The 12,091-nt window shown below is 44.2% G+C and overlaps 1 protein-coding gene across 3 annotated transcripts in view; it reads left to right on the forward strand.

Moving 5' to 3' along the window:
- The first annotated feature begins 788 nt into the window (after positions 1 to 788).
- MGAT4A (alpha-1,3-mannosyl-glycoprotein 4-beta-N-acetylglucosaminyltransferase A) overlaps positions 789 to 12,091 on the forward strand; it is a 53,525-nt gene continuing 42,222 nt past the window's right edge. For 2 of the 3 annotated variants that reach the window (XM_081197580.1, XM_081197578.1), the window contains exons 1-2: positions 789 to 1,094; positions 4,406 to 4,730. In XM_081197580.1, coding sequence (XP_081053706.1) covers positions 4,637 to 4,730 — 94 coding nt within the window. In that variant the 5' untranslated portion in view covers positions 789 to 1,094; positions 4,406 to 4,636. Of the gene's footprint in view, positions 1,095 to 3,698; positions 3,791 to 4,405; positions 4,731 to 12,091 lie in introns of all 3 variants that reach the window. The other variant, XM_081197579.1, reaches the window with a different exon arrangement.

Below are 12,091 nucleotides of genomic sequence, written 5' to 3' on the forward strand. Positions count from 1 at the left end.
AGAAAAATGTCACCTCACACAAGAAAAACTGCACTAATCTGCCACATCAGCAGTGACAATGGGCATATAACGGGTTCTATTTACTAAGCAGACTTTATATGGTAAAAATAAATTCAGATTAAATGTTTAAAATGTTAAATGTTAAAAAAGTAGTAGTATGGGCTGGCTTCTTGATTTGGAAGGTGAAAACTTGCAGCACTTAATTTCACAAAACCTTATTGTCTGGAGGAGGAAGCCAAGGAAACAATCCTGCTCAAGTGAGACATTGCATTCAGAGCATTAGGGGATAGGAAAAATCAAAGGGGATGCTAATGTTACACAAGAGGGTGGATCTGAACCAAAGATGCCAAAGATCCCTATCGTGACCTCACAAACCCAAGATCAGTAGATTTCAGGTTGCTGCTTCTCTCAACAGTATTGCCCAGCTGCTGGGACCTGGCAAGCCACTTCCAGCCGCAGAAAACAGCCACAGTCCTCTGAGCACTTAAGTCCCTATTGAACACAGTGGGACATTTGCAAGAACTGACCTTCTAAAGAGTTTGCTCGAATTTTTCAAGGTGCAAGGATCTGGAAATTACACAGCACAAACCACCAGCTCTCCCGCATTTAAGCTATCAATAGGAGGTGAAAGAAAACTCGCGAGATTTCTATTTTAAAAAAACCCTAGTCCGAGACTGACATCTGACTACACCATCCGCTGGAACGTGCCATCCAGTAAAGGACGACCATTGGCTTCTTGCGCTGGTTGGGTTGGCCAATGGAGGTTCGGGTGAGGTGAAAGGAGGCGGGCGCTCAGAAGCCTAACCGGTGTGGGCTTCTGCTCCTTGGGAGTCCTCCTCAGTTGCAGCTTGGGAGAAGCGTTTCCTCTGCTGCGGTGAAAGAGGACCGAGGAGGTGAAGTCCTTTTTGTGTGTGTGTGGTGCAGCAGGCGAGGGCAAGGCAGCTGTAACTGCAAGGGGACTCTTGGAACGCCTCCTGCGCGGGGAGGCACGCGCGCAAAGAACACGCGCGCGCGCCTGCCTGAAAGAGTGTGTGGAACCCTCGGCTTCTCTTTCTCTCGGTACAGGAGCAAAGGGCGGCTCCTGCGGGACCAAGGTGAGCGCACGCCAAAGCTCCGCGTCCACTCGGGGCTCCGCTCTGCCCATTCCCGGAGGGCGAACAGGGGCTTCCTGGGGTCTTCGGCGGCCCTGGTGGGATGAATTGACGCGAGTTTGGGGCTTTCGGCTTGCAGTGGGTTTGGTATTATTATTGCTACTGGTGCGTCTGCCTGCAAGACGGCGGTGGCGGTGTCTGTGAGGTGGGCAGACCCAAAAAAATAAAATAAAATTAAAATAATAATAAAAAGCCACCTTTTCTGTGTGACGAGGGGGATGCAGGCCGGCCGGCCGGCCACTCTCTCTCTTTGGTGCAGCCGCCTCCCCAAGTTCGTCCTGCCAAAGTCGGTCGGCGGGCGGGGAGGGGACTGTTTTGGAGTAAGTGGACTGTGCAATGCGACAGCGAGCTCGGTCTCTGGTTCTACACGCAGGCGGAGGGACTGAGAAAGAGAGAGAAAGAAGGAACGCAAGAGAGGAGAAGGAGAAGGGCAAGGAGGCGGGTGGAGAGCGGGTCCGCTGGAGACTGCGTCTGTGCGTGCGTGTGAATGCGTGTACGCGGGCAAACTCGCTCTCCGCCTGCATCAGAAGGATGGAGGGGGGGGGAGATGAGCATTGGCAGGCTAAGCATGCTTTGGACCTGACTTTGCTACGGGGGTACCGTTTTCCCTGTGGGGGTGAAAATACATTCATCTTGTAACACGCTATAATTTGACACACGTTTGTTGCTGGAACGAAGTGGAGGGGGGCGATTCGGAGGGCTGGATAAATCACCTGACAGTGTATCTAATCCGCACGGAAGCATGTGTGTTAGAAAGAGGGAGGGTTGTATGAAGCACGGGAGGTAGGAATAGACCGAGATTGGCGTGTTATGTATACAAGAGAGGAAGAAAGTAGGAGTACGAAGTTTAGGTGAGCAGAAGACAGATTTGCATGTGACACACAGGGAGAGAGAAATGGGAGCCGGTGTAAGCATCCTGGGTGTGCAAGGCACTTTGGGAGTGAGAAGGTGGGAATACTGTGCACAAAGATGTACAGTGGTGCCTCGCAAGACGAAATTAATTCGTTCCGCGAATTTTTTCGTCTAGCGAATTTTTCATCTTGCAAAGCACAGTTTCCCATAGGAATGCATTGAAAATCAATTAATGTGTTCCTATGGTCAAAAAAAGTCCAAACAAAGCCATATTTGGTACAACAAGAGTTTATTAAGTGCTCTTTAAAGTCACACATACTGTAAAGAGCATTTCAAAATTCAAACCCAGAATTTTTTTAAAAAAACAGCAGAGTGGCCCAATGGTCACAGAAAATCATAAAAATGCAGAAAAAAAACCCACAAGCTTCCAGATTCTTGCAAACCCCTTCCCAACACCAAGTCCTTGAATTCCAAACACCCCAACCCAAAATCCAAAACCCCCCAAAAAAGTTTTAAAAGCTTAACTTACCAAATCGCTGCAAAAGAAGTTTTGGAAAAGCTTCAAAAATCACCAAAGTCTTTAAAAACCTCAAAAAAGGCTACTATGTACACTGCGTTCTATGAGTTGCTCCTCGAAGTCAAGTCGCAACTGTATTAACGGTGTTAAGAAAAAGGAAACAAACTTGCAAGATGTTTTTGTCTTGCGAAGCAAGCCCATAGGGAAATTCGTCTTGCGAAGCAGCTCAAAAACGAAAAACCCTTTCGTCTAGCGGGTTTTCCGTCTTGCGAGGCATTCGTCTTGCGGGGCACCACTATATGTGCATATATATATATATGTCCAGGGTCAATTAATTCCAGATAACTTCTGCCCTAGTTTTTCCATCTAAAATACAACCAATATGTATTAATAATAATGTAATAAGTACAATATTCCTTGTACTTAAATGGTTTTAATTTAACTACAGTATATGCCTCTGCTGCTGTTACTGCACTGAGGTGCCACAGTTAGGTGTGCTGCATCTTTATATCTTGTTTCCCCATCTGTCTCCTTTCCATTGTAAGTGCTGGTTAGCTTCATGCTGCGTATGTGTGGGCTTGGGCATGTGCCCAGCAATGGGTGTTTGATTTGCTAATCCATGCTGCCACCAACTTTAACTTTGCCCATCACTTTTTTTTGGAGGGGGGGCTATGATTAATAATAATTTGGTGAAGTTACAGGAAGCAGCATAGTTCTCCTAGTTACAGTGGGCCATAACTACCTTAGGCCTGTGACCAGATTCTTGTGTACTGCTGTAAACTATGAGTGCCGTGCAGTTAAAGTTGACGGCACTGACCTACTGATTGGGGTAACGTGAACCTGTATGTCATTCTCTCTCTACCTTTTAGACAAGCTATTTTAGATAAAACTCTATTGAAAAGCTGTTCAAGGGCATGAATTAAGATTGAATCCTGCCTATATCTCCTAGGTACAAGCACACGATGCAGAACGTAACCCTTCCTTGGTGCATTTGGGAACTGATCTTGCAGGCTTGCCTTGCTTGATCAAAACGAATGTCAGCTACATGTAACCATGAATCTCAGAAGCATTTGTGAAACAGTAACAACTTCTGACGTTTCAAATGTTTTAACTTTCTCTCAGCTTTTCACGTGCTATAGTTACCACTTCAAGTGTACAATATGTTTCGAACACCTTAGGCTGCAAACTTACGCACACCTACTAGGACGAAAGCACCTGTTGATGGAATGAACGCAGTAGCAATTGACTACAGAAAAGTGATTTTGTTTAAGTGAGTGGTAGAGTGAGTTGGCTGAAAAGCAACTGTTGAAAGGAGAAAGGTGGCTGTGAGAGGAAGGGGGGATGAGATGAGAGAAATGTGTTAACAAGCTGCCATGTAAATGTGTCAGCAAGTTGGCTGGATCTTGTAGGAGTCTGAGCTGCTCAGTGATACCTGGAGGATCATAAGTACTCCACCCCCCCCCCATGTATAGGATTATACTACATGAATGTTCAAACAATTAATGTATGTTGCCAGTAATCCACAAAGACGGGGATTCCCCCCCCCCCGGAACTTAGTGGAACTCAGTTCCAGCGCCTCTCAGGTGGGTTCTGGCACCTTTCAGGTAGGCGCTGTTGACATTCTAAGAGAACTAAAAAAAAAAAAAAAAGAGCACTGCATAAAACAGTCTTGTAAATTGGAGATAATGTAAATCTACAAGAGAGTAAAGGGGTAGGTGTTAAGGCTGAGAAGATGTGGCTTGTGCCTCTTACAAAGATAATGGCAGATGGGAGGTTTGAGCCTCTGTTGTTCCCTCAGTCTCTTCTCTGTTGTGTGATGTGCTTCGATTTACTACAGACTTCTCTTCATTTTTAGACTGAAACTGAGTTTCCCCTTTATGCTTAGGGAGTAGAAGAACAAAGAATGAAGGGCAAACTCTTCAAAAGCTTCTGAGAGTTCGTCATTCTCCAGCAATACGTCTGTTCTGCAGGTTGCACAATGATTTGGAAATGACAACGCCACATACTCCCTTTTCTTCTGGCTATGCCGTGCTAGCGCTGGAATAAGTGGGCTTCAAGCCAACAGACGAAACTCAAATCCTGACTGTTGGCCAAATACAAACCATGTTGAAATGAGATGAGGCTCCGAAATGGGACTGTGGCCACTGCATTAATTTTCATCACATCTTTCCTCAGTTTGTCTTGGTACACAGCATGGCAGAATGGGAAAGGTAAGTGGAATTTTTTTTCCTGAAAAGAAATGCATAACTTTGTCTATGACTGGTGTTAATATAATTTAGGGTTGCGTGTGTGTTTTTAAGATTGTGTGGACATGTTGTGGGGTGGGGAATCCAGTTTTTGTGATAATACAACTCCCATCATCCAATTAGCCATGATGGGGCTGATGGGAGTTGGAGTCTAATATCTGGAGGGCCATAGATTCTCCATCCTTATTTTAGACCAATTTCAGAAATAGTGTGCTGACTGATTCTGTCTGCAAATTTGGTGCTGCATTTGAAGGCTTGAACCCCCCCCCCCCAATGCAGAGCAGACCACATCCAGATTTCTGATAAATCTAACCATAGGAGGAGAGAATGAAGAGTACAGTATTAGTTTGCAGTTTTTTCTCTCTGTGTGTGGGTCAGTGCACACCTGACATTTGTAGGTCTCCAGCTTTTTTTACTTTCTTTTTAAATAGAGTGCAATCATAGGAGCCAACTCCTAGGGGCCAAGTTCCCTTTAGGCCCCCTAGAAAATATTTGAGGGGTCTGCCCTCCAAGTTGATGGGCATTGCCACTCATATGGTGTGCATGCACCATGTCATTATATTTCATTCAAGTTGGCCCCCCTGAGTGGAATGAATTGCTGCTTTTTATTTGATTTATGCTCAGAAAGTTCTCTCAACCCTACAAGGAAATAATTTAAAGTTTATTTAAGTTTGCAACGACCAAGGTATGGTCATGCACTATTGATCTTGGTTCCACATGGTGGGGAGGGGGGAAGAATCCCAAAGTAACTACAATTCTGAGCTGCAGTAATTATTCAGAGAATCATGTCTTTGGCCTGTTTAGTGGTAGGGTACACAAGGCCGATAGACCAATCCACAGTATTCTTTTATGAAAGATACAGTATTCTAATTTTGGTGGTTAGTTGCTGGGAAACTGTTTTAAAATAAGGTTGGGATCCCCTACACTTAAAATGTTTTAAAAATTAAAAATACATAAGTAACATTTTAGAAGGGCCAAATAAATTACTTCCCACAGAAAATAGTGCTGGTAAACAAAAATTGTGTGTGTGGGGTGTGTGTGTGTGTGTGTGTGTGTGAGAGAGAGAGAGAGAGAGAGAGAGAGAGAGAGAGAGAGATTAGTGTTGATGAATTGATTGACACTCGTAACTGCTCAGTTTCCTCCCCCTTTGGTAGATGTTCCAGTGCTATTCCCTATGACAGTGCCAGAGGTTGCAGTCATGTTGACCTATTCTACTGTTGTTGATTTGACAGATTTCAAAGGAAATATAATAGGATTTTATTTTATTTGTGTGTGCATTGCAAGCCAGCCATTATTTGTGCTTGCAAAGTTCAGTATAGGGAAGTGGTAGGAAAGATCTCTCTCACACACCTGGGAGAAGCTGTGCCTGCCATAGAACACCATTCTGGGGCCAGTGGACCATTGGTACAAGGTGGCTTCATGGATGTATGTATTAGAACTGCTGCCTTTGAAACTAAAGGCTGATTTATATATCAGGGGATGTCTTTGGAGATGTGCTTCCTGCTTCTTGCTCTGCACATTTATCACTGTTATATCTGTGTAAGTATTCCTGGGGTCATGTCCCCTTGAGCAGAGCAAAGTTTGCATTGCAAGTAAACCTGTATAGAATTGGACTGAGAGCAGGAAAAGCTGCTTTTTGAAGGGGACATGAAAGACTGTGGAAAGCCAGGTGGAAAATGGCCTGCAAGGCAGGAACAAGTCTTTCAGGACTTACAGCCAATATGGTCTCTTTATAAATAGGGACCATTTGGGAATACATAACTGCTGCCTCTTGACTGATGTTTTTAGTATATTTGAAAATCTTAAATGTTTTCTAGCTTCCACGGTCCATTTCATTCAGTAGTGTTAATTTATTCATGTAGCTTTTAAGCCTTTTATTTGAGTGGCATGTCAGTCTGCCATCTGCACTTCAGGCCAGGTGATTCTGAATTTTTTTCTAGATGAAACTGAAAACATTTACTATAATCTGTGCAGGTTAAAATTTATTTCGCTTGGAGTTTATTTAGGCAAATCACAAAGTAAACATAGTTAATAAGAGAGGGCATGCTTCGCTGAAAACTCTTGCTCATTCTCTAGAGACTATTTAATATCGCATTCACACACTTCTGTTTTAGCAGGATTTGCCTGCTTCTGACTTTCATCTCTTTAGTCAAAGAGCTATTTTCCTCTCCTTATTATCAACCTTGCAACATTTGTATCTCTTAGCATTGCTTCTTCCAAGAGGCAACTACTTATATGTAGCTGGCATGCCTAAATGTGCAGTATGTATGAGTGTGATATTTGTATCCCATGCTGCATGCAAAACAGATGGCCTAAATAGCCTGTTACTTTAAGATCTGACAAAGTGCAGCAGGTTAATTCAGCTAATGAAAGTTGTGTTTCTTACACTTAACAATATCACCCACAGGGCAGAAAATGACCATAGGTTCACAAATGATTGATTATGACCATACGGTTATTTGCAACTCAGTTTTAAAGTTGGATGCCTTGTTAGTCTTTTTCCATAACTTAGGCTCGTGTCAATGCTTAATTGTTTTTAGGCCGGTAACTTATTGCGGAATACTGTCAGGTGTGTGTGCAGGAGCCAGGCCCTGTGACCAATAGGACTTTGCAGGACTGGGGCCTTCCTAAGTTTGTTCGGAAGAGGCAAGGCGTGGCCTCACAGGTGAGGCCGATTGGTAACTCACAGCACCTGGTGACAAGAGCTGGGAAGGGATATAAGGTCAGCATTGCCCTTCGGCTCTTCACCACAGCAACACGCTTCCTGCCTTGCTGTGTTTGGCTTCTTGCTTCCTGATCTTTGAACCTCAGCTTCTTGACTCCCTGCTTCTTGATCCTTGGACCCCTGGCTTTATGACTCCTTGCTTCTTGATCCTTGGACCCTTGACTTCATAACTCCTTGCTTCCTGACCCTTGGACCCTTGGCTTCTTGACTTCCGGCTCTCTGCCCCTTGGACTCTTGGCTTCCTGACTCCTGGCTTCTGGACCCCTGTTCCTGCTCCCACACCGCCATCTTGCCCCCAGTCCTGACGTCCCCTGCCGGGACTTCGATCACCCGTGAATCAGAACGTGACAAATACAGTGGTACCTCTGGTTACAGACGCTTCGGGTTACGCGTTTTCAGATTGCGGACTGCAGGAAACCCGGCAGTACCGGAAAGGGTTACTTCCGGGTTCCACTGCTTGCGCATGTGCAGAAGCACGTGTGTAGATGCGGCGCTGCAGGTTACAAATGCTGCAGGTTGCAGGCTTGTCTCCATCACGGATTACGTCCACAATCTGAGGTTCCACTGTAATTCTGTCAACAAGCAGGAGTACAATAGATGCGAAATTGCATTTAAAATGAAAGCCATCCTTTTGGTGTAGTACACCAGGCCACCCCACTCTACGAGCTTAGTTCTGGTTTCAGGTTTTAAAGGCCTTTTTTGGTGGTGTTTTTTTTAACTATGTAGAAATTGTGTTTACGAAGTTGTTTCCATAGCTGCATCTATACACATTATTCAGATGCTGAAAGCCCTGTTCCTGTTCTTTCTAGGGCAATATACATATCTTTTAAAATCTTTGGCACTTATCCACTACAGCAGTTATATGTGTCAAGCAGCAACACACCAGTGCTTATGTGGACCTTTTAAAACTGGAAATGGAACAGACCCCTGTGTTGGCCAAATAACACCAGTGGTAATTGGTTCCTTACACCAAATATTGTTAACTGCTATGCCTATGAGCACTCTATAGGGCCCATTATATATCCCAGCTTCTCTCTGTCTGCTTAAATTTTGGTCACCTGAGTTGTGCTCTTCCTGGAAATGGTAAATGATGCGAGCCCTCTTCAGTTGTTTGCTTCTCCCTATATGATTGCCATCACTTGAGGGGTAACAGCTTGTAGTCCCTGCCCTCCCCTCTACAACACCCTCGTCACCATCTTCATTGTCACCCAGTGCTGGGAAATGAACTATGGCAGTGGGGAGGATCTGCTATGCTACGCTAGGGGTCAGCAAACTTTTTCAGTAGGGGGCTGATCCACTGTCCCTCAGACTTTGTGGGGGGCCAGACTATATTTTGAAAAAGGAAAAAAAATGAATTCCTGTGCCCCACAAATAACCCAGAGATGCGTTTTAAATAAAAGCACACATTCGACTCATGTAAAAACATGCTGATTCCCAGACTGTCCGTGGGCCGGAATGAGAAGGCGATTGGGCCGGATCCAGCCCCTGGGCCTTAGTTTGCCTACCCATGTTCTATATCACACAGATAGCTTCCGTGAGTAGAGAAGACGTGTTGCAAAAGTTGCCTTTCCAACATTGGGGAAGATGATAAAGGCATGTGGCTAATGCGTGTGTCTCTTCAGAGGGCTCTTGTGTTCTGTCATATCCTGCCTCAAAGTACAGTTGGCTGCTTCCTCCTTAGCCCATTGTGTTCACCATTTTAAAAGGCGTTGCTGATGCAAGCAGTCATTGAGCAATGAATGCTGGAGGAAATGATCTGGGGGACTCCTTTGGTGAAAAGCCACACCTGGTTTCCAGTGTGTCATTTGATGCATACGGTTAGCACTATACACGCACGCACGCACACACCTTCTAAGATGATATACAATGCATATCTGTTGACCATTCGGATGCTACTTGCATTTGTAAGCTGACTTTGCAGGCTCTACACTTTGGCCTTAATTATTCATGTTCCTCCTGAGACAGTGTCCCAAACCCCTCATTCTTCTGGCATATACAGAGGACTCAAGGGAGAGGCGGTGGCCATGTTTCACCTGTTTCCAGGCTTTGGGGATGTCAGAAGTAGTTGTCGACTACCTCCCAGAACTCAATATGGTGCAAGACTGACACCCCACTCTATGAACTATTTGTGTGTGCAGGATAACTCAATGGGGGGGGGGCTGGGGCCCTTTTCGCTATGCATATGTGTCACTTCCTGAGCTTGAGGGCAAGAGGCTTCTGGAAGGAATTTTGATTTGCTTCTGGCAGCCACATTTATGGACCCTTTTGATCTGACTAACAAACAACAAATCAGCTTATTGGGCACCATGGTCTAAGGTACACACACACATACATGTGATGTGTATAGTCAGCTAAGAAATGGTTGAGTGTGCATATTCCACCTTTGGCTCATGGCTGTCAACCTTCCCTTTTTTTTGCGGGAAATTCCCTTATTCCAGCGCCATTTCCCGCTGCCATCCCGGATTGTTAGATATCCCGTAGACTGTCCTCGGGACAGGTGAGGCTGCTGATCCCTTATTTTCAAATCTGAAAGTTGACAGCTATGCTTTGGCTAAGATGCTTTGATACCTTGAAATGGTCACAGACATTATCTGAAGAGAATTTGTCACAATAAGAGATGAGGAGAAGGGTAGCTATGGTGACGGTAGCGGCAGCTCAAGTTGGCAGAAGGGGAGAAATTGCATCACAGTGGAGGGACAGGAGAGGCTAGGAGGCAAGAAGAGTGAAGCAGAAGAGAAGAAGCAGATATATTGGGATGTGGAGGCAGCCTGAGTTTGGCAAGAGGTCCCATGGCTGGATGGCTGTTTAGGGAAGCTTCTGCTGTTTGCTTTGGTACCAGAGATGATATATTGGGGAAACAATTTAGAGAAGGAAGAGACAAAGTGATGGAGAATCCTGCAGCATGGCAGCATGTGGTGTGCCTTCTTCTGTTCTTTCTCCTCTTGTGCCCAGGGTGTTTCACAGGCTTCTTTCATCTGGAGCATGTGATCCTGTCTTCAGTATTCTATAGTATTCTGGAGCAAATAACCACAGCAAGGTTTCCCAAACTTGGGTCTCCCATCTGTTGTTGGACCACAGCACCCATCATCCCTAGCTAGCAGGACCAGTGGTCAGGGATGATGGGAATTGTAGTCCAAAAAATAGCTGGAGACCAAAGTTTGAGAAACTGGTCCTAAGTATTGCAATTACTTTTTTTTTAATTAACAATTTCAACATAACAAAACATCTCATATTCATTGTTTCCCCCCTTCCCCCCACCGACCCACCAACCCCCCCCCCGAGACTTCCCTCAGCTCCTCTCTCTGATTTCTCAACTTATATTGTTCTCTGCATACTGTAAAATTGTATATATCCTTATATTATCTATCTACTATGTTAACAATCAATAAATTTGAGTATGTTTATTCAAAACCTGCCAAGGAGTCCGATTAATTTTGTGGTCTTTTCAAATAATTTGTAAAAAGTTCCCATTCTTCTAAGTATCACAATTACTAATGCAATAATCTGAATTCACCCTCTGTCATCCAGGAATACCCGCAGTTGCTCCGCCACTCCTGTCTTTCTGGAGAATCAGTTTTTACGCTGCAAATGTGCATTTGTTTCACATATCATTCTTCTGATGTATGCTTCCGATGTATGTTTTGTATCAAACCTTGGTTAGTGAGGAGAGAGCTTAACTGTGAATCCCGGTTCAGATGACACACCAAGCCAAAATTTTGCTAATGCAGTGCAGCAGTAAAAAGAAGCAAAGTGGTTGTGAGAGCTCCTTTCTATCTGTGAGAGCCCAGCCATTTGCATTGTCTCACAAAGCCATAGTTTGGCTTACCACACCATGCAAACATTTTCATGTGTGTGTAATTGAAATACTTTTAAAGGAATATTAGCTGGTTAAGATTTTGAAGCCGTTTGAAAATGCAATCCAAAGCTTGATAGCTTGATGTAAGTAAAACACATTCCATGTGCAAACCGATTGAGAGAATAGTGGTTACTAATTAGGTGAGAAATGTTACTGGTGACAGATGGCTCTGTGTAAATTAAATGAACTGTACTACCTGATTAGAGTTTCATCTGGAGGATAATTGCATTGTCGTCTTATCGTTCTTTTCTCCACAGTTTTTTCAGGTCAAAATGTCTCTTCAGTGCAGTGATACATTATATGTAGTGATGGTCCTGTAAATCCCAAATTAGGGCTTGAGATATCCTGATGCTAAATTATTTACCACTAAAGCCTGTGGCCCAAATCCCATTTTAACACTATGCAATGGCTTTCAAATAAAATAGGATAGATGTGGCAAACCCCTGCATGTGCATTGCAAGAACCAAAACTGAAAAACCGAGTTAGCTTCTACAAAGTACTTGCTTTAAAACATTAATTTTTGGAAAAGTTTATAACTAGTCAAAACTTTGTATTCAAGTCAGCTGTCTATCACAAACATTGTAAGAGCTGACATGGCTGTCTTTGCAATTTGATATCACATACCGTATTTTTCCGCTCTATAAGACGCACCAGACCACAAGACGTACCTAGTTTTTGGAGGAGGAAAACAAGAAAAAAATATTCTGACTCTCAGAAGCCAGAACAGCAAGAGGGATCGCTGCG

This window comes from Podarcis bocagei (genome assembly GCF_964188305.1).
Source record: "Podarcis bocagei genome assembly, chromosome: 6".
Classification (NCBI taxonomy): domain Eukaryota; kingdom Metazoa; phylum Chordata; class Lepidosauria; order Squamata; family Lacertidae; genus Podarcis; species Podarcis bocagei.